Source organism: Pungitius pungitius, chromosome 21 (assembly GCF_949316345.1).
Source record: "Pungitius pungitius chromosome 21, fPunPun2.1, whole genome shotgun sequence".
In the NCBI taxonomy this organism is placed as follows: domain Eukaryota; kingdom Metazoa; phylum Chordata; class Actinopteri; order Perciformes; family Gasterosteidae; genus Pungitius; species Pungitius pungitius.
In genome coordinates, this window is record NC_084920.1 from 10,662,980 (window position 1) to 10,690,046 (window position 27,067).

The 27,067-nt window shown below is 45.6% G+C and overlaps 1 protein-coding gene across 1 annotated transcript in view; it reads left to right on the forward strand.

The window, feature by feature from the left end:
* Window positions 1-27,067, forward strand: part of ca10a (carbonic anhydrase Xa) — a 142,408-nt gene that overhangs the window by 47,438 nt on the left and 67,903 nt on the right. The window contains exon 3 of the mRNA XM_037464001.2: window positions 12,565-12,707. Within this exon, the coding sequence (XP_037319898.2) occupies window positions 12,565-12,707 (143 nt within the window). The remainder of the gene's footprint in view (window positions 1-12,564; window positions 12,708-27,067) is intronic.

The following is a 27,067-nucleotide window of genomic DNA, read 5'->3' on the forward strand; positions in this document are numbered from 1 at the left end:
GCTGAAGACAAAAGACTGTTAGCGGTGTGGTTGCTGTGAAAACAAAAACTGGCCCCAAAGCACAGATTTTTTTTTTTTCTTCTCTTTTGGGTTTTTGCGGAGACGCAAGACGTGGGAAAAGACAAAAAAAAAGAATGTCTGTTTCCTTAAGCTCACTCGTCAGCTGCTTAACATGTGCAATAAGACAAGCCGCAAAGCCTGATGCGTTCTGGGTAGAGCAAATCAGATTAGGGATGTCATTGACGTGTCTGGTTGTTTTGCAGCCCCCGGGAGCACATGACACTCTGGATAATCTGCTCAAATAACTCACAATAATTAGAACCATGCAGACACACACATTACCCCTCCAACCCTGTCATTTTCTTTAAGCGTCCATGCCGAAAACAGTTGCCAACATATATGGAGCGCACGCATCCAAACGGGCAATTCTAGAATGCTCATCAGCGGCATGAGGGGCTTTGCAGCGCAGGACGAGCTGACTCAGCGGCAGTGGATTTGTTCTTCATTTTGATTACTCGTATGTGGGCACGGAACGCGAGCTCTGAGAGCCATAATCCTTTGAGATTTTTCTTTTTAGCCCTTAGTTCTTTGAAACAGATGTTTCCTTTGCAATGCAGGTGATGCTGACCCCTTTTTTTGAGGGTGGATATCTTGGCATCACACAAAGCCTTACCACCTTCTTGTAGTCATGAATTAGAGCTTCAATCAGGGCCAATTCAGTCAATAGAGCCTCGGCTGCAGCGCGCTGTGGTTTCCTGTTGCGTAACAGCGTAATCATCTCTAGAGGTGACGGGGAGGGTGACCTCAAGATCAGAGGCAGGCTTATTTCCAAGTAGGTTATTCACATGAGAGGAACTCGCCTGGGTTTGTGATGCAATAATGTGTTAGGGAAATGAAATACAATACAATGAATGCGATAGTTAAGAGGAATATTTATAGAATGAACAAAATGATGTGCATATACTGTAGCTGTATGTTGGTATGAGAGAGATGTACGGTCATGTTTTCATGCAGTGTCACACGAGGCATGGATCCTTTCTCAATATTCTGTGTGCTGTTTGGTTTACTGTTGCAACCCATAAAGTGCACGTGATGATATCAAATAAAGCTGATTCCTAAAGCATGAGTAAGATACACAGATATATGGATACACGTTTAGTTTCCAATACTTACAGCAGCTTTTTTTGCATAAAATGGTCCCTGTATTAATAAATATATAGGACAAGGTAGATTATCAATATAAGTAAGTAGTATGTTGAAATAGGGATTTATCGAGCACCGCAATATTGTATATTTCTTAACCCCCCCTATTGATTACAGCGTTTAACTTTCAGTTAGTGTTAATGTAGAAAAGGAAGGCGGACATACACGTGCCTACCAAAGAAGTGGTGCGTGCTTTGTTTCCCCCCCCTGGGTTGTTTCGCACAATACCGACCCGTTAAACACTTTAAACCAAACATGCCCGCCGTGCACAGGCCCCAAAGCCTGGTGTCATCCAGGCGCTAAGGTATTAGTCACTCAGGATTGCACTCAGGAGTCAAATCTGCACATCTGCTGCCGTCTCTTCTGCGCTCGGCATCCGGCCCAGAATTGGCCCTCGTCTTTAGAGCTGATTGGATCAATCCCCCCCCCCCCCCCCCCACGCACCTCTTTCCCTGTCATTAGATGTCCCCCTCAGCCCAGAGCGTACATGAGGCTATTAGCCCTTTACCAAGCATCTTCTGCTTCACGACACATGTTTAATCCATATGCTGAGCTGGTAACACTCAGGGCTGAATGCATCGTCCCTAACTCCCATCCACGCTACTTGCCACGAACGATTCAGGGCAAGTGTGGGTAACGCGGGGGCATAGAAGCTGGAGGGGAGGAAAGGGGGAGAAGCGGCGGGCGGGCCACATGACTTTAAATGCCATCTTCTCTCCCGTCCTTCTTGCTTTTTTTCCGTTCTCTTCCCAGCCCCTTAAAAGAGGGACGCCGCGATTGCGTTACACGGTGCGGGCCTGTTTTACTCGCTTCGAGTTGACTATGGCCACCGCATTGATGAGCAGTCTCCAGTCCACCCACCTCCACTCCCACGCAGTCTTCAGAAGAGGCTTCCGAACACATTGTGAATGACGTGACATGATATAACACTCTCCCATTTCTATTCGCATCTCTTTGTTGAGGTGCCTTTGAATAATAGGAATGCACTCAGGGCTCAGCTAAGCCTGTCTGGAGACATTACCGACAAAAAGGCTTCACCGGGAGATAAAACACAGACGCATGGCGGGGGCCAGGTGAGCACGTGCGATCAGTACCAGGTAAATTAATTGCTTGTGTATCTATTGCAGCAGCTGGGAGCCCAGCGTAGCGTGAGAAGAATGACACTCAATGTCAGAATCTTGGCAGCTTGTGTAGATTAGAAGAGGCGCACATCCTCCTCCGTCCCGAACGCTGGGGACGCTGATTCATCGGAGATGCAGCTCGGCATCTAGCATTCTACACGAGGCACTGTTTCCTTCGCCATACGTTTTGTGCACGGCCCATTTCTCGTCAACGTAACCACTTTGACACTCAATGATTTATAACCGGGTGGTCAAAGGTCACCGGGATGTTACAAAACGCATTTTGGGCCATGACACCAGAATTTTGATAGCAGTTGAGAATGTCACTCTAAAAAATATTTATAATAAGAGTTGGCATTTTGGACGAACATGGATGCAAACTGCAACACGCCCATACAATCTCGTCACCAGACATGAATGCAGTTGAGGATTGTGCTGTGCAAAGTCCCGCTCTTTCGTTGTTTCTCTTTCTCTCTCTTTATGTGCGTTTCACTGAATTGCTGTGGCAAATAAGATCAAATGCTGGCATACGGAGAATGTGTGTCATTGTGTTTGAAATGCATGTAAATCATGGCGCTGTCAGATGTTCGCTAGCTACACTGATGCGTGTGGGAGAACAGACAGTCTTTGAATGGATTGAAGCAGTATATATTCTTTGATTAAAAAAAAAAATGTTGTGAGCAAACTGATTTCTAGGTAGAGAAAAATAGATTTAGTTTTAAATAGATGTAGTTATATCATTTTTATCTTCCATGATACAAAAAAATGGAAGCGTCAAGATGATCTTCCCTGGAGACATCTCTCCTTCTCTCTTGAAAATATCCATTTTTATTGTTCCTTTGGATGTTCTCTACAAAAGAAAGCTCAAAGAATTCTCCAGCCCTTGTTGTAGCAGACAGTATTGAATCCTCTGTAGTTCCAAGGCTGCCATCCTATTGCTGTCCCACCGGCCTGTGACCTGTCTTTTGAAGAAGAATCTTGCAGAGATGGATAACAAATCACACTCTTATTAGCTGTAGGTCACGCTTACCCGCCACCCTGTAAGTGTGTGTGCGCGTGTGTGTGTGAGAGAGACTTGTCATCTCAGCGGTGGGAAAGGAGTTTTTTTTTTTTTTTTTTTATACCAGGGACAACAGTGAGCAGCCCAGGCTCTCAGCTCTAATACTCTCCATTGCTTCATTAGCAGGGACAGCGCGGCCGCGTGGGAGCGACGGAGCGAGAGGGGGGAAGAGCGGCGTTGACGCTGTCACTGGGACGCCATCACGCTCAAAATAACCCACACAGTGGCAGACGGAGTCAAAGAGGAGGCTTTATTAATAATACACTGCTCCAAAAAAATAAATAAAGAAACACTATGACATGAATTCAATTGCACGCCTCTGATAACGATGTGGTCAATTAATCCATTTCAGCAGCATGGGTGTGGATGGCATTAACAACAGGTGCACTAGAGGGGAAACAATGAGACAACCCGCAAAACAGGACACGGTTTTAAATGTGGAGGCAAGTTTCTCGTTCTGTATCTCTGTTGACTGACTTTCCACTAGCGTTGGCTTTGCCTACAGTCGTTATCACTAGTGGGAGCATGAGGCCATTTCTTAACCCGACACAAGTTGCACAGATTGTCCAACTCCTCCAGGATGGCACATCCACGCGTGCCGTTACAACGAGATGTGTCTCCCATGCACAATCTCCAGACCATGGAGGGGATTCCAGGAGACAGGCAGTTAATCTAGGAGAGCTGGAAAGGGACGTAGAAGGTCCTGTACCCATCAGCAGGACCGATCACCTGACCTACACTCGATAGAACACCTCTGGGACATTGTGTTTCAGTCCATCAGACGCCACCAGGTGGCTCCTCAGACTTCACAGGAGCTCACTGGCGCCTGTATCGGACGAGATACCATCCGTTGTCTCATTAGGAGCATAATGTACAACCACATGGGGGCCACAGAAGATATGGAGAAACATTTTGAGTTGAAATTTGGACAAGCCTGCCAAAACTTTTATTTCCTTTAAAATATGTGGCCTCCTTCTGTTCCAAAAATATGAAACTGTCCATATCACTATAGATATCCAAAACAATTGATTTTCACATTAAAATCTGATATGTCTTCAAAGTCTTCCTTTATTTTTCGGGGGCAGTGCATGCCTCCCCCTCTGAAAGTAGTCCAAGGAAAAAGAAAAATCGGCATAAGGACTCATTGTCCGCTCGGATTGAAGTCATTTTTTTTCTCAGGGACATGAAAGCGGCACAACGATTTCTATTAACGGACTTTATCATGCGCTTAGCCAAGAGATTAGCGCTGGTAATTCTCTCTCTCTCTTTTTTTTTTTGGTGTCTTCCTTTCCTTTTTCTTTTGTAATTCTGAGCTTTTGATTGAGAGGGACGGAGGTAAAAGTGGGAGATGGATTTATTGGCGTAGAACAGGTCCTTCATTCAAACCATTAAAAAAAGGGTGTTTTTTATTTATTTCTGTGTTGCCAAATGAAAATCAGCACACCTTCAGTAACAGTAGTTATACTCAACTCAGTTTTCACTGTGGTTGGACTCAAGGGCCTGTGCGGTTGCTATTGACTGGGCCTGAAGTGGTCGTCGCCGACAGCTAATCGGGGACGAGGGGGGGGGACGCCATCATTTGGACCGATACGATGAAGCAAAGATCGTAAATATGTGGAGTCACTGGGCCGTGAGCTTCTTTCTTATTAATCCAGCTTCTGTTTTCCTCCCTTTGGAGAAATGTTACGCCACCTCCCTCGAGCACCAAACTCCGCGCCACTGCGTGTTTTAATCATGTTCCTCCTTCGTCCGCACGGACGCCGGGTCCAAGTGAAGCTAGACCAGAGACTAAGGCCTGGGGGGAGAGGCAGAGAGATTTTTCCCTGCACATTCCCCTCGGGGGATTTTTGAAGCCACACGTAAGCCGGCGAACACGCTCGGAAATGCTTTCCACGTAATCTGGCGAGCCGCAATGAAATGTAATGACACGGACTGTCACAGGAGGCCCGAGTTTCCTGCTGTGATTGAAATGGAGCCACAAAGCCACGGGTGGAGAAAAAAAAAAAGAAACCAAGGGCTTGTTTCACTGCTTGCTGCTGCGTGCACTGCCAGGCCTGCGCTGCTTTAAGCCAATAACACAAAGTCCTCTCTGAGAAGAAACATTTGAGCGTTGAGTCCATTCCGGCCCCCTGGAGACGTCCGCCTGTTCTTAATTTGGACGACTTTACGGCGAAGCTATCTGCAACAAACAGGTTGTCCCCCCGGACAGGCTTTTTTACCTTCAGGTAATTATCACTGCAGTTCGTTTTTTTTTCTGATGGTACCTGTCTTTGGTCTCCAGCGGGGCCGAGTCAGTGATGCGAGACCTTCGGAGGAATGAGAGCACATTTCGTCGCAAGGTGTCTATCGGTCGGGAGGAGGGTGGCGTGCCCTCAAAGACCCGGCAGTAATTAAAACGGTGATTAACGGACACCTTCTCGGTCTGTCTGGCTAACACAGCTTAGCTGTGTTAGAACGCAAGTTCCTAATGGAGTGTGGAAAGCCCGACTGCTAGTTATTCTTTTGAAAAAATGTTTCTACCGCTGCCAGTTATAGTAATCATTGGGACGGTTTCCTCAAACTGTTGCACACATTTTCTTAACAACCACAAGCTTCACCTGAAGCAAAAAGGCCAAAAAAAATTTGCATCCGATCTTTCAGCGTGTCTTTGGGAGGTGGATGGATACGCTTTCGTATTTTCAAGTTTAATTAACTGTGCAGCCCTACTGCATCACCGTCATTTCTTACTGAGTTCACTTGAAGCGTATCAAACCAAGACATCTATCAAGGACCTTCCTCCCCCCGCTAAGACATTTCTATGCCCTATCTGTACTGGGGGGGGGACACACGCTCTCTTTGGAAAAATCCCACCTCAAGCGCACCCCATCTCTTCCTCCTCTTGTCACCACCCCTCCACACCAAACTCCGTCTTGGGGGATGTCGTATTCGAACACTCGCGCCGGCCGCCAGCTCGTATATCCGCCACCATTAACAACCAGACAGGTGGAGTTAGCTTGACTGGCATGTTTATTGTTCTGTTGACTGGCCGGCGCTAATGAGGCCTCTGCGTTGTGCTGGGCTAGCAGGATTACCCCCAGCGTTGCAGTACAAGCACAAACAAGACCTCTGTCACCGACCATTTCCCCGGGAGCACACGCTTTGAGACGGGAGGGACACGCATGCTGGACTCCTTCCGTCTTCCCATGCCCCCCCCCCCCTCCCCCCCTCTCCCACCCCGCACTCGGGAGCTAGGGAGTTGCAAATGTAAATTCTTCATGGCACGTTCAGCTGTGACGGATCCAAAGTCAGAGGTCGAGCAGAGCCGCTTTGAAGTGTAGCTGGAGAAATGAAGAGGAGGAAATTAGGATTACACAGACAATCAATCTATTATTGATTTATTTACCTGTGAAGCCTTGACACAGGAGTAGGAGTGACAGTGTACTCTAGTTTCAAAAGGGTTCATGTTTCAGTGGATTGGAAATAGCTTCTGTAATGTCAGTTGGGAAATAGCGCTTTTCTAGTCTTCCGACCTCTCGAAGTGCGTAAACATTTCATCAATCACACACATTCAAACACTGATGTACCATTTAAAGTCAACTTTTGAAATGATTAATGCACTTGAAGCAATACCAAATATATAGTTGTATATACATATAATACATATATATATACTGTATATACATACATACTAAAGGAGCATGGAAGCATGAAAGAGACTTGAAACCAGAGATTTATATTTAGAAGGTTTACTTACAACTACAGTAGTTGCTTGCTGAAAGCCATTAGACAGAAAGCAGGACACTTGAACCACACATTGCTACCTGGTTGTGACCTGTTGCCTTCTGGGAGAAAATGTTTGTAGGATTGCGTCTGTCATGAAGAAAGGCACCAGTCTCTCGCTGTATTTTGTTAGGCTTATATGGTATCTGGGAAGATGTAAACTGGAGACAGACTCGCTCTTTGGATGGATGGCTACGTGCGTTTGCGTGTTCTTGGTCACCCCACGTCCCTCTCTTCTCACCATCTGCCACACAGATGCACAGCGCATTGACTCATGATCACGCAGTACGTGTGCGACCTGTAAGAAACTGGAGGAATCCGTGCTCTAACAGCAGCCGGGTGATTTACGGTTTGCCCTGCTAATTGTCAGCCTCATCAGCCCTAATGCTGATAAAAAAGGGGGAATGAGGCGGGGCGGGGGGGTCTATTGATGTCCTGTGGTAATGAGGCTACGGTACCAAGGTGATGCAAGTATCTGCTACATACGCAATAGTGCCTCACCTGCAGCACAGGTTCTTTTTCTTTTCTTCAGGAATTACATTTGAACAAAATGTGTCTTTCGAGAGATTTGGGTTTTTTTTCATTCAGAGAGTTGTTGAGAAAAGGTCAAGGCAGGAGGCAAAATTGCCTCCATTTTACACCTGCAGACACTGAAATAAGGTAACAGAAAATAGACACCGTGCACCATAGCATACTGCACAGGAAGCCTCCCTCCCACGCCAGGATCTGGAGCTGTCCAAGGTTCTGATCTCTGTGCAGCTAACAAGCCTGTTTGATATAAGACATTATTATGAACTTCCTGTATGTAACTGTCTATGATATATTATAGAGATATAATATAATACACGTCTCATATTGGTAATATATAATGATAATATTATAATATCTCATAATTACTCTAATAATTAAAAAGTACTATTACCATTTTCTTTTAATCCGTATGGATTGTTGTGGTCTCTGTTGTGTGTCTCTTGTCAGTTCATTTAGTGTCGTGTCAATGAGTTTTTGGTTTGTTAGTGTTCCTGGTCATTTTGATTCAGTTAAATATAGTCTTTATTTTGTGCTGCGCTGGGTCCTACTTCTGCCAACCGTGAGATGAATTTGTAAAACTTTACTCGTCCATGTCTCCTTTGGTGGATACTGTCATCTGACATCCACTTTCATGTTTTGTATTTTCTACACAAGTGCGTCAGCAAAAAATATATACTTTTCTTGATGCTAGGCCAAGAGCTTCATGGACGGGATGCATTGGTTCTTTGGATAGTGAGTCTTTGTGTGTGTGTGTGTGTTGCATTTCTCCAATTCAATTCAATAAAATGCCTCTGCAGCAAGCCACCGTGGTGTGTGTGTGTGTGGTAGTGCGTGCGCATCTCATTAGCTTTCATTTGGGAGTAGTCGCCTGTAGTTTTTGTCCTAGTATTGTCCATGAAATGACAATTTTTTTTCCCTGCTTGCGTGTGTTCATATTATACACTCTGATGCCAGCTCGCTCTATAATGAGAAACTACGTCCCTCCAGGCTTTTGCTTTGGAAGCGCACGGCTATGTTTGAGTCACTGGGCCGAGGACATAATTAATGTCGGGCTTAATTGTCCGACGAGCATCTCCTCGGACCTCGGATCCCACCTTCACCGCAACCCTGACCCCTAATAAGCCCACAGGGACGACCCGGCGCACACTTCGGAACTGGGTCGCGTGAGCAGTATAATTGGTCTGCAAAACGGCCTCACCCGCCCACACTAAGCTCCCAGCTGCAGCAAGGGGAGACACCGTTTCCAACAAGCTGTAATTTAAAGGTTTCTTTCACACATGCCAAAAATACTCTTCTTCAAATCCAGCAAGTCTAAAAGCAGAACAAAAAAGACATCCAATTCATTCATTACCCAAAGGTTTAAACCTTCCTACAGTCAATATTCAACATTCCGACGGGCCTTGAACACATCAGGTGTGACGAACATTTCAATTAGGAAAAGCAACTGAATAAAACCCTACCCAAACTGCCTTGGGTTCAGAAGATTAATTTAATGAAAGATGTAAATATTGTACTGTACTTATGCAATGTGAAATCCTAATTGGCGAGAACTCTTTTTATAAGAAAGTGTTTGGAAGACTGAGCCATGGAACAGAGCCCCCCCCCCCCCCCCCCTCGACCCACCCTACCCTCGTTTGCCCTTTTCACTCGCACATTACACATCCTCTCTGTCCAACGTCTAGGAAAGGCCACACCATACATCCTTGTCTGCTTGTACAGCTCGCCAATAAAAAACGAAAGTGGCTCGCGAGACGCCTAAGTGAAATTTAGGGTGTTTTAGGAGCTATAGTGGGGAAGGGGGGCACATTATTGACAAGCAGCACTTGTGCCCTTGTCACCAGTGAGTGATGTCCCACGTCGTTGTAGTCGCATTCAGGAATCTATCAAGGGCTAATAATTATGTGTGCGGTTACCACAAGAGGACCAGGGTTTCATGGATCAATCCGCGCGCACTCCATTTCCCATTCGCCGCATGGATTTCCTGTCATTATCATGAAGACTTTTGCGTCAGCAGAGGTCCCGCTCTCCTGGACTTCCTTCCCCCATAAAACAACGATTAAACGTCCTAACGCGATGCTGTCTTTAAACACAACCTCCAGTATGTTTCATTGTTCTGTCCAGTTGCTTTTTGCCTCCTAAAGACAGATAGTGATAGAGCACTTGCTTTTTTTAGCGACTGCAGAAGTCCTGGGATTGGATTGAACACCATTTGTTGGGTGGATTGAGTATGACGCGCCATCACAGGAGCTTAGGAATGGTTTCTTCACATTAGATGGAATGTTAGCAATACAATTTAGAGCCAATTAATAGTGCACATAGGATTCTAAGAGCAGATATTCCCAAATTGCCATTTTCACATGCTCATACAATATGTGCAGTTGAATGCAAAGTGTTTGACAACTTGTTCTCCAGATAGCGATAGTAGCAGCCGTTGTCTGCTTCTTCCTTCAAGCTACAGATTGCAGACCGTAGTTTTGCTGTTTGTAGAACTTGTGTAATATTTCAAAACTAGCTCATTGTTTTGTGCCATTTAATTGCTTTAGTATTTGTGGCAGTCCTAACACGCCCGTTTCCTCGTGTTTGCTGATTCTAATCAAGAAATACGCAGTTAGTGAACCATGCATTCTGGTCGCATGAGAAAATGACTTCTCTCTTGTTTTTATTACCTCACGTCAGGGTTGGTGGACGGGCATTTTGCACCCTTGTCAAAGGCTCCCCCAGCGTGTGGAAATGGGACTCGAGCCTTTGACTGTGAAGAAACCCCCGAGAAAACCCTCAAGATATTTGGCCTTTCCCCATTACAAAGTGGCTCTGGCATGCAGCTGATACGTTATGCACAGCTCGCCAGGATCCCTCATCTCGCTGAAACCTTGCACTTCACTGCTCTGGGGGCTTTTTCGTGAGCATCAGAGCCAAAGTTTGTCAAGCTCCTTTACGATAGGCTAGGAATGGAGAAGGATCCTTGTGAGTGGCCAGCTGCCACACATTAAGTCCCATGCTGCCGCCGCTGCCTCTGCTTCCGCTGGACTGGCAGACAAAAGCGACCGGCTGCCGCACTCTGCTGACGTGAATAAAATCAGCAAATAGGCGTGTAAAGGCTCTGAGAGTCAAGTAGCGCTACGGTAATTACTATTTCCTGTGGTGCAGGTCCACACGTTCAGTGTAAGTTTTCTTTTGATGATGTCAAAGCATTGACAGGTCATGGACAACTCCCACATCCAGCAGCGTCACGAAGCAAAGCTCTTTTTTCCTTTTTGTTTCCTTTTTTTATGACTCAGTGCTGTGTGACCAAGGTCCAAGAGTATGCCACAACTTATGTCTGCAGCAGTCACCTCTCCATCGACTCATTCGTCATCTTTCAGTCGGATCAAGGATCAAGTCTGGCTGGTCATTTCTAAAGCGATTGCAAACGTAAAGAGTTTGCAGTGACCATATGAACCATATGAAGATCCTTTTCGGTCTGGCATCAAGATTTGAGTTTGGATGAATTTTAGGTAAACCTCACGATCTGCAATGCAAGGCCTCAGCTATTACCATCGATGTTCACCTGCTGAACCCACCCGAGGTTGATGTTAAGCCAAGTTTGTACCTTTATCTGGAGAAAAAAAAACATCCAATGGATTAAAAAGAAGCATTTTAAATCATTTAAAGACTATTGTGTCCATCAGAAATGTGCATATTTATACATTTGCATATCAGAAAAAAAGATCTCGGCGGAACACAATCCCAGTGACTCATCTCTGTTCAATGCTGTGTTTCTAACTGGGGAAGTAAATGTCGCTCTGGGCTGCAGCAGATATTGTAGCTGGAGTCGACGGCGATAAGCCGCTGCCTCCCACCCTTGTACAAGGAATCGGAATTCTTGGTCCCGGTGGCCAAGTCTTACATAAGAGGAAAGACTGGCCGAGATGCCTATCACGCCCACATTTGCTGGCATTCTCTCACTCACTTCTTATTGCTTCCTCTATTCACAGGGATGGTTTTTGTCTCACAGAACCGCCAGAAATCTGTTTTGCGCTCTGAGCTTCGGGTTCCTCCGCCCCGGCGCCGGCGTGCCGCAGTATGATCGGACCGGAAAGGCATGCTGCCCTTTAGATGGATGGTACAGGCCCGTTGGAGGCTAGAATGTTCAAAGTGAAACGACACACACTGCCGTTGGAAAGTCAGCTGACTTCATATTTCCTTCCTCAATTATCGTTTGAACATGCGGTGGGCACGGGTGAGGGTTTGGGTGCGGACTGCAGAGAATTATTTGACAGCTGCACATTGTTAAAGCTTTCGTTCTGTCGATGCGCCCACATTGTTCCAATACTGTTTCAGGTTGATGTTTCTTTTTTGGGCCCTCTGAAGTCAAATGATTAGTTTGACGACCTGTGATCCAATCGCAACCTTCCATTCCCATTGTGACACTTGAAGTATTTGCTGACTTTGCTTCAACATCTGTTAATATTCCAACATGTTGTTTTCTCTCTGCAACCTAAAGACAATCAAATAATCTAGCGCTAAATACCTTTATCACACAAAAAAATGAGGCGGGATGATGATAATGACGATACACCGAGGAAAAGATTGAGTGAGAAATGCATGTGCATTTTACAATAAATCAAAAACAATAAGAAAAAACGTTGGGGTTAAATCTGCAGGTCCAATCCCAGAGTACTACCACCAGCTATCACAAGCCCATATCTGTCCAGCCTTGCTAATTGCATTTCTCCCACTGTGAGTCTGGCAAGCTCTGTTATGTGAAAGAAGACCAAGACAAACTCTGGCCGCCACTGTGGGCGACCTCTCGGTGGGCACGCACTCCGCCGTATCTCCCCGCTGCAGATGCTCGCCCTTTAGAACATTCACGCTCCGCTCTCTCTCTCTCTCTCTCTGTTTGTGTTGCAGTGCCATCGTTCTGGGGGCTGGTGAACTCGGCCTGGAACCTGTGCTCGGTGGGGAAGAGGCAGTCCCCAGTTAACATCGAGACCAGCCACATGATCTTTGATCCCTTCCTCCAACCCATAAAGTTGAACACGGGCGGACGCAAGGTAAGGGCAGCGCGTTATTGCAGGCTTTGTTTCCCCTTCTTTTCTCCTTACATGCGGCACTGAAGCAGTGGGGGTCGCACATTGTTTCTTAGCTCTTGATGGGGCAGCCTGGCCCTGATCAATGCTCCTGGCCTCTGCTTGGTTTGGCACAGAATGTAAGCCCATTTGTCCAAATGAACGCTCAGCTGGAGATGAAAACACAAAACAAGTTCACCTATTCACAGATCCACAATGGTTTTGTTCTGGTTCAAGAAGAAAAGCCTCAACTTTATCCGAGAGGCTTTACAGATGAAAGGCAGCAGCCTAACAGCGGATTAGTCATGCATATTGTTTGTTATTTTCTCCTGTGGAGTGGGAGCACCAAGGACAGCGTGCATCACCGTTCCATTCGGTCCTGTGCCATGTGATAGCAGCTAATTGCATAGCCTTCACAGAAGTGCTTCCTAAAGTGCAAAGTTGCGTTGTTGAGATTAATGTTATGATATGTTTATGTTTACATGCCGTCACTTAGTACATGGTTTATGGTTGGGCGGTCCTACAGCCTATGGGATGCATCGGAGTTCACCACCTATGGTACATGCTAAATGGAACGACAAAAGGCTCATGTTGGGTCCCAAATCAGATTGTGGTCCATGGAATTACTGTTGGATGAGTTTACTCATTTAGTCAGAGACTTTTTTCTCGCCAGTGTCAATTCTATTTAAAATTTAATTTAATTTCTCTTTTTGCGGGTGCTCCCCTGCCGCTCCCTCATGGACTCCAGTGACTCCAGAGGACTCATCTTAGTCCTCTCTAACTTGCAAAATAAGTACTGTGGTGGGGAGTGACTTGGATTACGTGCTACATCCTGTCTTTTAGTAACAATACGCGTTTTCTTATGCCCCCTAACCGTAACGTCCCAGGTTTGGATCTAGCTAGGGTGTCACGGTTTGGGTCTGCTCTATGTCTTATTTTGTAGTTTTCATGTCTCTTGTGTTCCTGGGTAACTTCACTTCCTGCCTTGTCCTGTGATTGCCTGATTGATTCCACCTGTGTCCAATCACCTGCACCTCCCTTGTGTATTTAAGCCCTGTGTGCCAGTTGTCCTTTGTCGCGTCATTGTCTACTGTCGTTCGTCGTGGGAGCACGTATGGTCTTTGTTGGAATAAAGAGCACTTCGTTTCGGAAACCCCTGCGTTTGAGTCCTCCCTTCCTCCCTGCAACCTGCGCCAGCCCGACCCTCTGACATAGGGACCTTTTTGTTGAATGGCATTGTCTTTCTCCCGCTATATTTTCTGTCCATATTTTAAATTTACTCCTCCTGGAAATGATTTTCAAACATGGCTTGGTTTACGGTGGGAGACCACGGTGGATCGCACAATAGGGATCCGCTAGGGGACGGACAGGCAGTGCGATCGTCCAACCGGCTACGCTGGTAGTTGGCTCATATGGCAGAAGGGAGTCAGTGATGGATGGTTATTGACAGATGGTTCAACCAATCACCTGCCAAGCATTTTAAATTTAGGATGATGAGAGCGATGGTGTTGGATTGAGTTGTTGTCCGAATGTAAATTTCGGCCTCAGTATTATGAGAGAAGTAGTTGAAGCCATCTATCTCAATCCCATAACCTCTACCAATAACAAGCAGACTGCCATGTGCTTCAGCAACTTTAGTGAGGCATGCCACTATTGGCACGCTAGCAACAAGTGTGCTCGACATTTCTTGAAATCTGCTGAAGCGCCCTCTTATCCACATTCTAAGTGACCTCTTCACAGCCATGGGTAGATGCGAGATCTGTTATTTACAATATATTGTTTTTGGCCAAACCGCATTCCCTCTAAGACTCTCCCTATTCTGCCTCTGATTGGCTAGTACCCGTGGCCTTCCTTACATGATGTACTGCTGATGAACAGCATTAGCACACAGTATGTAGAAATAATACTTTCGACTGCCATCCGTTCATAATAACCTCCTTGTATAGAGCTGCAAAACTAAAGTAGTGCCATGATTGTAACATGAAGATGATAAACGTAGTGGAATGGTAACAAAGAAATTAAAAAATGGCAGTTGGCATATTAAAAAAGGTAGCTGGCCCCCCTGTCCATGACAATGTGTTACTCCTTTGCTATGAATTCATTATTATTCACACAGCCAGCAGCGCGCCCTCGGGTAAATCAGGCATCTTCACAAATAACAAGTATATTTCTCTCACTGGTCCCTAACCCGTTGCACCCACTCCACCACGCATTGACAACGCACATTAACACCCACACACAACCCAAGTCCAACTTACTCGTTTATCTCTGAGAAAAAGTTTCCAGAGACCAAAAGCCATTTATTTTGGACTCCTCCTTCCTTCTCTCTGTCTCTCTCTCTGTCTCTCTCTCTCTCTCTGCAGTGGCCTAAATGTAATCTGTTGTGTCTCCATCTCTCTGAGCACCTGAGCTGTCAGCCGGTGAACACGAAGCTGGCTTCACCTTGTCAGTGCTGATTCATCCCCGCTCTGTCTCTGGCTGTTTGGCAGCCAGTCAGCCTTGGCCAAACACGCCACAGAGACCGGTAAAGAGCTCCCGCCCTGGCTCGCGCCGGCTCAGCTCGCCGCCTCGACATGGAGAGAGCTTAAGCCCACTTTCGGCCCAGGAGGAAAGCAAAGAGAAGGATTAACCCTCCCCACCCCCACCCCCACCCCCCCCCATTTATAACAAACACACACACCATGCGCTCCTCTTTTAATAGATTTGCATGGCGCCTTGTATTGTAGCTAATGAATTGAAATGTAATTGACCTCCAAAGAGACATTTTAATTAATGTCAGGGAAAACGTGCGCGATTGACAGTTGTGAAAAAGGCTCCTTTTATTTAATGTTTACCCTGCAATTACTTCCCTAGATTTTAATACATGTAATCACTTTGCCTGAGAGGAGAGGGGGGGGGGGGTATTGTTGTTTCTTGCCCATTTATTAATAGTGCTCATCAAATGGGACCAAATGTATTTTGTCCTTTTCATATTTCTCACTACTTTTTTACCATTAGCGCTACAATCGCTGTGCGTTCCTCACATCTGGGGACGCGGTTGCTTTGGAAGTCCGGGGTTCGGTGCCGATAAGCCGTGTGTGAACACCATGGTGCCAGGTGGTGTATTGCGTAAAGAGAGGCATTTAGTGGTCGAGTCTCGTCGAATGGAATTCCGAGTTCAGCAAAAAGTGGCACCTTGAAGCGGTGACCATCCGTGACCCTTCCGAGGGAACCTCTACTTCCCCGTATACCTCGTGAAAACTGACGAGGAAATGTGACAAGCCACAGCTTCTGTGAATGTGTCGAAGCGTGTGTGAGCGTAAGCTATTGGCAGCCCCCCCGAGTCTGCCTAATTACAACGAGTGCGAGGTACAACAACACACAGCGAGCTCTTGGATGGCAGCGCTACTTTCGCTCCAGATGAAATAAACGCCTCCTCAGCTTTGCCCAGCCGGCCGGCCAGCCGACCAATCAGACATCACTCGAGCAGCCAGAGAGTCGAGCCGGTCGCCAAATCTCTCCCTGCACACGGCGTTAATGCTGTGTGTTTAATAGCAGGTGTGCGCTATCACTCGGATTTGCGAAACGCCGGCAGGCGGCTGCGGGTCCCGCTGCTTCGTGTTGGGTCTTTTCCAGGTGGGCTCACTGCAGATGTTTGCAGGTAGCTGAAGGGATGCACGCATGTGCTCCTGGACCAACAGATCATTTCCTTTTGGCTTCAGCTCACTGAAGCAGATGCACTCTAACTTGTGTCTGCTGGGGGTTTCACAACTAATGATTTTTACTTGTCGCCGGTGGCGTACCAACAGTTTAATGCCATTTGAAGTTGTTAAAGGGCAGCAAAGGCCTGTAACAATAACTAATGATGTTAGATGATGTATTCTCCCAAAAAGAATAGAAATACACAATATGATTGTCATTTTAAGATGTTTGTCTATGCTACTTTATAATAATATAATGATAATGTAATAGCAAAGTAATGCAAGTATATCATTTTGAAATACATTTCTATTTAAAAAAAAATGTGTATTTAGATATAAAGTACATCTAAAGTGCAAGTGACATTAACTTAAAACCAGGTTATTTCCTTTGTACGATAAGATGATGAAATAAAATTGATCATGTCCCAGATATTGTATTGGCATAAGTTGATGACGTTAAATTAATCAGTCATATTTTATCCATATATCGTACAATTGGTTGATAATTTAAAGTTAAAACGATAAATTGATAAGGTACAAACTAGCATTCGTTGATATATCTACAAGAAGTCGTTAACGTGAAAAAGAGGACAGGTCGATAACCACGACATCATCCAGGTCATGCCATCCAGGTTAGGTCCATATTTTGAACGATGAAGCAGTTATACATTATCATGGCGTCCTTTTCACATTCCCACCGTTGCAAACATGAATGTAAACTTGAGCAGGATGGAGCAGCATGGAGGTGTTTATTAAGGAAGAAATCGTTTGTTTAAATAGACTACTACGACCCTGCATTGTTCCCACATTCCTCATGGCTTGTGAGCGGGACAGCTGTCCCTTTCAGACTCCTGTCACGTCCAAACGTTAGCTGCTGTACACATAACGGTCACTGGCCTGACAGGTCTACTTCTGCAAACACAAGCCCATTTCAGTTTGCAAAAAAGGTGGAGAATGCATCGCAAAGTGTGACCGTTGAATTATGCAAACGACTGATATGAGTTCATTAGGAACACGTTTGGGTTGGCTGGAGCTGCACGGTTGATGCCGCATTACAAAAAAAGAGCCGGGCCATCTGACCGAGGCCTGTTCTCCCTCTTCCCCCGGAGCGATGCAGGGGCCCCCGCGAGCCCAAGGAATTCTTATCATGTGTATCGCGACGTCGGAGCCAGCATCCATGGCATGTCCATCTGTGAGTCTCGATCTCAATCAAAAACCGCTCAACAGAGGGACAGAAAGAGGGGAGGAAGACGGGGTGGGAGGACAGGAATGGGCAGGCTCGGGTCACCAAACATTGCTCCTTATGGCTGTGTTTAAAAATAAGGGAGCATTGCGATTACAGACACGAACCCCGACCAAACAGAGGGGAGCCTTGGAGACAGATGGGTGTTTGATGCAGTTACTTCTTTTGGGAGCATACAGAAAATGAGAAAAGGCAATTACTCAGATTGATTATACAGAGAGAAAAGCTTTTGGACGCCCCAGAAAGTCGTCCATCGCAGCATCTGCCAAAGCGCAGTGAACTCCTTCCGAAGGCGGCCAACGCTTTCCTAACTTGACCTTGTTCCAGCACTCTGCATCCCAAACTTGTGACGGCAAATTGCTTTTTTTGAACTCTCAGACTCTCTCTATATATAGAACGGGATGTTTGAAGAGTGCGTACAGGATGCACGCAGCGAGGAAGCGAAATAAACTGCAAAAAAAAATCTCAACAACTTCCAAGCAACACCACTACAGTGAAGCGAGAAAGAGAAATCCCTCATCAGATTTGCTTTAATTTTACTCCCTGCACGATGAAGCAAAGGAAAGGGGGCTTCAGTATGATAATATCAAGGTATATTTTGTTCCCCACGTAGTCATTAAACCCTGAAAAGAAGCCTTTTAGGCCCACAGGTGTGAAATTGGAAAGGAGTAATGAGTAATTCATGGTGTTCTAGAAAACACTCTGCATTTTAATGTCATCATTTGTGTGTTTCCTCCAAACATGAGGTTTACATCTCACAAACAAGCCGCACTAAGAGACTATAATGTTTATTTAATGTGTCCTATATTTCCTGCTGCCTTCATTAGACAGAAATGATAAAACCCTCACACTGAAAACACGAAAACCTTGGAGAACACCTGGTAAAAATGTACAAACTTAACTTAATCCCAACAAATCGTGCATTCAGGGGACTGGTACAGAATGAACTCTTGGTTCCAAAGGCACAGTGGAGGGAGATAAGTAAAAACAACACACGGGATCAGATGGGAGTTTTAATCCGAGTGAGGTTACAAAGCGTCGGTTGTTTGTGCGGCTTGCTTTTACTTGGACTCTTTACACTGTTTGAGACAGCTCCTTGAGCCCCGATGACCGCCACATGGATCCAGAGCGCAGCGTAGCGCCCAATCCACTTCAAGGTTGGTTTCAACCACAAAACCAAAAAAAAGCTTGGAGTCCTCGTCCCACGCATCCGTCGCCTTTGTGTGTGTCCTCCCGGGCAAACTTGAATCAGCTGCGGGTTGTCTGCTCAGCATGCAGACCCCCCCCCCCCCCCTCCTCCCCCCCGACCCTCGGCTGCCTTGGCCCTTCGAAGCGCTGGCGTGGTGCTTTTTGTTACGGCTCCGCCCCCCGCTTGGAAGGCATGCGCGAGAAGGGTTCGGTTGACAGAGGAATCTGGAGTGTGCTCGGCGGCATCTGCCTGGGGGGGGTCACAGGGGGGGTCCGAGGAAGGTGTACTGCTGACCTGTGGTCAGAGGAAGGTGTCTGACAGCGCACAGGTTTTACAAATGGCTCCTGTGGTGGGGATGAAAGCAGAAGGAGAATAAGACTTTGGTCAAAGAGGCTCCCATAAGCCGGTCATAATATAATATAAAATGGCCGTCTCATGCAATTGGTGTTTCGGTCGGTCTGTTCAGCTCTTCCAACTTGTTTGAAAAGTGTGTCCCTCTCTTCCTCCCATCCATGGATCCCTTTGCAGGGAGCTGGTAATGATGTCTCCAGGGAGGACGAGGCCTCCCTCTGTAGTTCTGTGTCTTATGGGGCTTTCAGGGCCTTTGCTGGCGCTGATGTTTTCTGGAAGGAGAGGGGTACATTTTCTACAGACACTAACAAAGTTACTTAATAATTCAGGTTGAACTACACTCGACTTAACAGGCTGTTATTAGGTCATGTGTTTGCTAACCTTTGTTTTTAGCTCCGTCTATAGAAATGATTATTTACTCTGTCCTCGATTCGATCACAACATTCGCAGTACAATAATTCTCGTATAGTAATGTGGCTTACCTAACTGAAGATACGTTGCAAAAGAGCAAATCTAAAAGGAAAGAGGGGGCCTGGCTTCTATTTCCAAGTTGATGCCATGAGCTGATGCCAGCGCGTTAACACCTTCTGCTGTTGTCCCCTCGGTGGGCTGCTTATGCTAATTATACAACTTTTGTAAGATTGCATTTATTTTGTCTTGTAACATGAAAGTGCAGCTCACAGCTAATGCTGTAAGGGTAGGTGTATTTCTCCATTATTATGGGATTGGTGAATGTATTTTGATGTTATCGTATGAAGATATAAAATGTAGCATAAGAGCAGAACAGTGCTTTGAAACGCCTTTGCCTTTTCTACCTTTCACACAATGTGAAGTGTTCTGAGGAGAACACATTCTGGTCATACCATGTCCACCACAGCCTTTGTGTCATTCTGGGTTAGCCACTTAGGAACCAGGGAAGACACGTCGAAGGAAGTAGAAAGGCGGGCTTTATTTACTATCGTAATCTCTAAAGGTTACATTTCATTTTTTTTTGGACTCCTCTTTCCTTCTCGTGCTTTTTCTCCCTCCCCCCCCTCCCCCCTCTCTGTCCCCCTCTCTCTCTGCAGTGGCCTAAATGTAATCTGTTGTGTCTCCATCTCTCTGAGCACCTGAGCTGTCAGCCGGTGAACACGTGGCTGGCTTCACCTTGTCAGTGCTGATTCATCCCCGCTCTGTCTCTGTAACGGCTATCATTTTATTATACACCCACAGTTTAGCTAATTAGCTAATTGATTAGCTTTCAGTTGATTGTCCGACTCCTATCATCAAACTGCACGACGCCGCTAACGTTACCTGCAGTGGACGAGGATGGAGGCCAATAGAAGGCTGAGCATATGAGGTGATAAGATGGATTGGACTTCAATATTTACATCCATTTATATTCGTCATGAGATTTGTGGATTCTATGTGTTTGATCTGAACGTATTTACGCTGTGAAACAATTGCAAGTTCTCATGTTTTCTTTGGAGCTGTAAAAGCATATCGGAGGCCTCTGGCGAAAACGCAGTTATGATGTTATCCAGCAAACATACACACTCTTCAAACCTGTTAATTCAAGTCTATTACTTTTGATGAAAGGTAGCAGATGTTGTTTTATAGTAATGCCTCTTGGCATGAAATGTTGCCCTGCATATTAATGCGGAGTGCTTGTAGGAAGCTACAAGTGTTCTGAGCGAACATAACTGGCTAACAGCAGCATGATAGCGCTTCAGGTCCCTGCTGCTTCTCTGTGGTACACAGAATGCTGGCCAAGTGCCTCTATGCTTTACCTAAGAAACTACAGGTCTCATTAATCATTTAGGAAGTTCTTTTAAGATATATTGTAATTCAAGCATAAAGAGATACTTCATTTTAAAGAAACAGATTGAAGTTATATTCAAGATGGCTCAATAATAATTAACCACCAGGTAAAAGGAACCAGAACATTTCGAAAAAAAATGAAAATAATGAAATGATAAATCATGAGGAAAAGTAAATGAATGCTATATACAATGAGCAAAGATGGAGGGAGGAGCACCCGAGGCCACATTGCCAAGACGCATTCGGACGATTTAGTGCTTCTAACTCCTCTGTTTGGCTTGGGGGAGGAAACAAAAGCTTCAGGATAAACCTCCACCTGGATCCCTGCCTCCTCTCCATCGGGCACCAGGACAAACACACGAGGCGGACCTGTCCTCTAGTTCTGTCATTCAAACCCTGACCGGCCCCCACGCATCCTCCCCAAATCCCCTCTAGGTGTGCATGGGTTCTATTCTCTTACAACTATCACACTCTGCTGATTGACACATAAATGTCCAACTCACAAATCATCCTCGGTTCCAGCCAGCTTGGGGAAATGGTTGTATAATGGCTCCTGTAAGAGCTTGAATGAAGGAGTACTCCACTTATTTGGCATTGCTCTCACAGCAGACTCACAATAGACAGTGTTAAATAAAAGATGATTAGATCTGATCCGGGGGTGGCAGTAAATGTCTCCGCGTGTCTGTAAATGGTCACTGCGAGTGTCGGAGCGCCCTCCCGCACAAACTAGTTAAATTAGGAGCGCTGTTGAAGCGTGGCGTTCCCGCCATCCAGAGCTGGTAGTATGACGCTCCACGGACTGGATCAGAATGAAAGAAAAAAGGGAGCAAATCCCATTTTTTAGATTTCCCTGATAATATTTTCTCCATCGTTTGTGCTAAAGCAGCGGTGTGTAATGTTGGTAAGATAATGTCGGCCTCTGGCCTACACTCTCAAGACAAGAGAAGGCAGGGGCTGTAGAGTTCTGACAAACTCACTTCTGGGCAAACACCACCAGACCTTTTTTCTAATTTCTAATTTTCTAACTTATGGTCCACGGACCAGAGTTTGGCATTTTGCAGGCAGGTGAAAATATGCTGTTGGTTACATAATTTAAAATGTAAGATACAGTTACATTGAGGGCTGTCAAATGGATTTAAAAAAAACAACAACTAATTAATAGCTTGTTTTGAAAATTACGAATTGCGATTAAAAGTTTGTTTTTCTTAATGAGTAATCTCTCTTCCTGTTGTTCTCGTGCGCTTTGCTCTCAAGTGCCAACAATCCCCCGACATTTGTGTCTAAAACGTGGAGGAATTCCTCTGCACAGTTGTCCTCTCAACTTACGTTTTCTTACTTCCAATCCAAAAAAACTCTCCCCATCTTCAACTCCCGCCTGGGTCCCTCCGATCTAACGGAAACAAAGTACAGCAAAGTTCTGTTAACTGCGTTGAAATATTATATTTACTTCATTCATGTGATGAATGAATATATCATACTAATCTCGGCTCTAATTAAAACCATTATTTTTGTATCTGTCTCTTGAATCCAAATACTGAATCTGCATAGGTTTTATCTTATTTACAGCAAGCCTTTCAGCGAGTAAATTAAAGAGATTAAAAACGGTTCCTAGAGGAGCTTCAGAAGCTCCTCACGGTCTTCTTCTTGTATGTCATTTTCATCGGTTATATCTACATGCTCGCCAATTATTTGTTTTACTGCCTATGACCTAAATGTAGCAGAGTCATGCGACATTGGGCTTTTTTTCACAGCCGTGTCCGTCCACTCGTAGCGTGACACCCTTTTGCGCCGTCTGTCAATTTCAATCTACATGTTTTCCACCACTTATCTCTCATCCATCACAGCGGCAGACAGCTGGCCCGGGGCACCGGCACTCGTATATCCATCAGCAGGGACAAGACGGATGCCAGGTACACCTGCTCCGTCAGTCCTCTCCTCCGCCGGCTTACTCCATATTTTTCTCTCACTCCCTCTTTCTCCCCATAATGCCATATTTTCATCAGTCATTTTTGTCTCTGGAGACCCCACTGGCCCTGATGGCAGCGTGATGATAGTCAGGTTTGTATTGGCTCGCATTTCAGTTGGTAGAGATACGTAATAGGGCGCCATTCTCACCCGATAGCCCCTGTTTTTCTTTGACTCCGGCTCTCTGTGTCTGTACGATAGTGGGCATTAAAAAAAAAAAGTACTTTGTTTCAGTACATTACGGCCTTCTGTGGGTAAGGTGGACCGCTTCAAAAAAGAAAGCTCTACTCCTTTATGCTATCCCGTCTTTATGGGTAACCGGAATCTTTTTTCCCTTTCTCCTTCCAAACAAGCAAACACTGAATCTTTGGCTCAAAAGCCACATTTTCAAACACCTCATCGACCGAATAGCTGTTTGCCCGAAACACCTTTGGACATATCAGCGGCGACAGGCCGCACCGGAACACTTGCATGTGCAGCCGTGAGTTATTGGTTAGTATGAGCGCGATCAGCAGAGGCGTCATCACGGGTCAACACAGCGGTTGGTTTTCTTCTACCAATCAAGGAGAACAAAATCATCCTTTTCATTCCTTCTTCTCTCAACAATGACGCAAAAGCCATCAAGCCAGTGGTACACATAGAAGCACCGCGTGTGTTAGGGATGCTCTGGACTTGCTTAGAGGGGGAGTTTGGAGTACCAGCACGCCAGAAGAGCTGCCGTGTGCAAAAGCTACGCCCACTAAAATGAAATGAAATCCAACTCCATATACACTCTATTACACAATGTCCGCTGCTTTAAGTTGCTTCACAGTGTGAGTCCAAGAGAGCATACTGAATACTCTCTTGAGAGCCACCAGCCTTTCGAGAAACCACGTGTGCATGTACCTCACAGGACACGTGTGACTTTGGTTTGTTTGGATTCACTTAAATTGGCCGTGAGTATATTGAAAATGGGTTCGGAAAAGTGGTTAGAAAAACATATGGACGATGATATGCTCTCAGGCAAGGTCACCTCCTTCCTGCCCAGATTCCTTTACCCGCCCCCACCTGGCCCACAGACCTGCGTTTAAGCGATACTGATGACATAATGTTACTTTTGGCAACGCTGGCGGAGCTGCAGGGATGCACTTAAGGGACTGAAACAGTGCCGGAAGAGTATTAAATATGAACGCTGCTGTACTGCTATAAATAATGACATGCCCATTTATACTGTATGAAAAATCGACGTGATATTGCCGACACGCTCAGGCGGTACCCGCACTAGACGCCCCCTGTAATTTCAGAGTTAAGAAAATGTTGTGGTACTTTTTGTTCGGGGGAGACAAACCTTGAGGTTAGTCGTGTGAATGCACAGGATCGGTAAAGACGGGTCAAGGTTGGTTGCTTTCACTAAAACGGTTCTCTCAGGAAAGCTCTTAAGCACATCGTCCTCTACCCTTTCCACACTGTCTTTGTTACTTATTATTTTCCAAATCCCATTCAGGGATAATAAAAAAAAGGCGTCCTGGGTTCTCCCATCTTTCCCATTTCATAAGGTCAGCGCAAGACGTGGATTCAAATGCATCGCGGCAATGATCCAAATCAAAACCAAATACTCTTTTGCCTTTCAATTCATAATGCCTGATGCTTCAATCTCTGCTAGAGTTCTACCATGGCTGAAATGCTGCTTGTTCTGCCTATGAATAAATGCATGTCCACTCTGTTCTCATCTTACCTTTTTAGCCCTCTTTATCCATTTAAACCTTTATATCTTTTTCCTGGCACCCAAAAGCTGTTTTAAGCCATTAAAATGACTTTACCATGCATGTCAACTTTAATATTTATTCGTCAAGAAGCTGCAGGCAATAAACTCCGGTGGCACCTCCAATTGACTTCCTCCAGTGCTCAGCCTGTTATGCTAAACGGTTCTTTTTTTTTTTGTTGCATTTAGTGGCCTTTCCAGGGCGAGGAAGCATTACTGGGCCTTGATTAAGGTGTGGATAACTGCTGCACTAATCAGCACACGTCTCTCCCTTCTCCATCCTCCACCTCCATCTCCGATGCTTCTAATGATGGCCAATGTGAACTTCTCTCCTTTCATTTGAGCTGCAGCCGTAATGGCGGAGAGTGAGTTAATGAACAGCAAATGGGAGAGGAGAACGGTATTAATCTGCTTGGATTATTATTCAGCTTCTTTCATCCTTAAGTACCATTTCTGCCTCCATCGCCTCGTCCCCTGGACATTAGCTGATGTGTGTAAGTGCTTGAAGGTTAGCAAAAGTGTTAAAGAATATAATTCCGGGACATTAAAGGTCATTTAGGATAGTCAGAAAATGTGGAATGCTGTCTCGGGAAGTATGGAAGGGGCAATTGGTATTTTTAATTAAAGGGATGTAATATGCAGTATTTTGAGCCCATAGATAAACTTGTGAAGGAATCCCTCCACAAGCAGAAATGAAAGCATTTCATCCAAAATGAAGTATGGTTGTTATTTGTGTTGGTAGTCAAAGCCACGTTAAGCTGATAGCTTTCGGTCCTCGCCATGGTGTTGAGGTTCATGCAGTAATGGCATATCAAGAGTGGATGTAGTCACATTGGTTTGGGGACACTTTGGAGCGCTGTGTTTGGCGAAGAACGTAATCTTCCGTATTTGGAATGCAGAGAAGTTGTGACAGTCTATACGACTGCGACCTGTCAATCACAGGAAAGCATGCTCTGCTTTATGGTCTGTGTGACTATAAATAGACCATCATTTGCTAAATAAACATCATGCTGTATTGAAGAAGTTTTGAAAATAGAGATTGACCATCAACTCATGTTTCCAATGTTTACTGAGGTAAAACTCAAGAGAGAAGAGTTAATTCCGCATGGACTTGTATAAAAATACAAGAGTCGCCCCCTGGTCGGTTGAGACAATAACAGTTTTAACACTTTCGCATTGGCTTCACTCTGCAGAACTAGAGGTTTCCGCCTGGGTTTACCCTGTAGTTACAGAGGTTAAGGTTAAGCTACTACCTTTTAGTCATAGCTGTGGTTTTGACGCTGAGCTAAGAGTTTTACTTTCCCCACATTTAATGAAACTTGTTCTTCAGACCGCGGAGGTGGACTCGCCACTCCCCGAGTACACTTCCACATCACTGCAGGATATTGAAAACTTGACTGGAGGTCAGCTCACACTGATTCAGACGTGTAGAGTTGAAGAATGTCTTCTGAAGTTCAAGCAGCTCACCTAAACGTGAGGCATCATCACAGCGTGACGTGGGATTAAACAAGGTCTAGCAGGGCGCGTTTGAGATGTGGAGTTTTTCATTCTGCCCTTGCAGCAGCCGGGTGGAGCAGACTTCCAATCGATACCCAAGGATTTTGCTCGTCTAGGCGGGGCCCGCTGTTACTCCCATCACCGAGGACCTTTTAGAGTGGAATTTAATGCTCAGCCCTCGGTTTGTCTGCGTCTGAAGGAATCCAGCACACCCTCATGTGTGTCGGAGAGCAGCCGCTAGCTCCCCTTATCCAGGCCGGGGAGGTGAAGGGCGAGGGGCCTCGGGGTTGGACGTGGCCCCACTGCTGATGACGGCCGTGCAGTCATGCCTGAGATCTGCCGTCCTGCTCTGCTCCACGTCCCGTCCTACGATGGGCTGCCTCCCAATACCCCATAGCTCCATTTCTTTGGCGCAAAACACGCTTTGTCTTCCTGTCAAGGCATACTACGAAAAATCTTCCAGCCACTGGGACGCAATTTAGACTTTTCCTCTTTTACTTTAGTCTCCAAACTTTATAGAAGTGCGATTTCTAAATCACTTCTTTGTATCTTCTGGCTTAAATGGAAAAGGTTTTTCTTTTTGTGTCAACTGCTCTCAATACGTCTGGTTTGATGTAAATTTAGGCCTGCAATCATCCAGTGGTTTTCAACTACTGTGGGGTAAGATCATTATGTCAACCTTTGTTGTTGCCAAGCACCAAGAACCGTGGTTCTGTGAGCCCAACACCAAGTGTTTGATTTGGTATTACCGCTAACCGTCGAATTGAATGAATGTGCGCGCGGCCATTGGAACGTTCCAACGAACTCCGTTAAGTGAGGCAGCTTCTTTTTCTTCTAAGCCGCTGGTGTTGACTCTGAGGGAAAAGGAATAAGAAAATA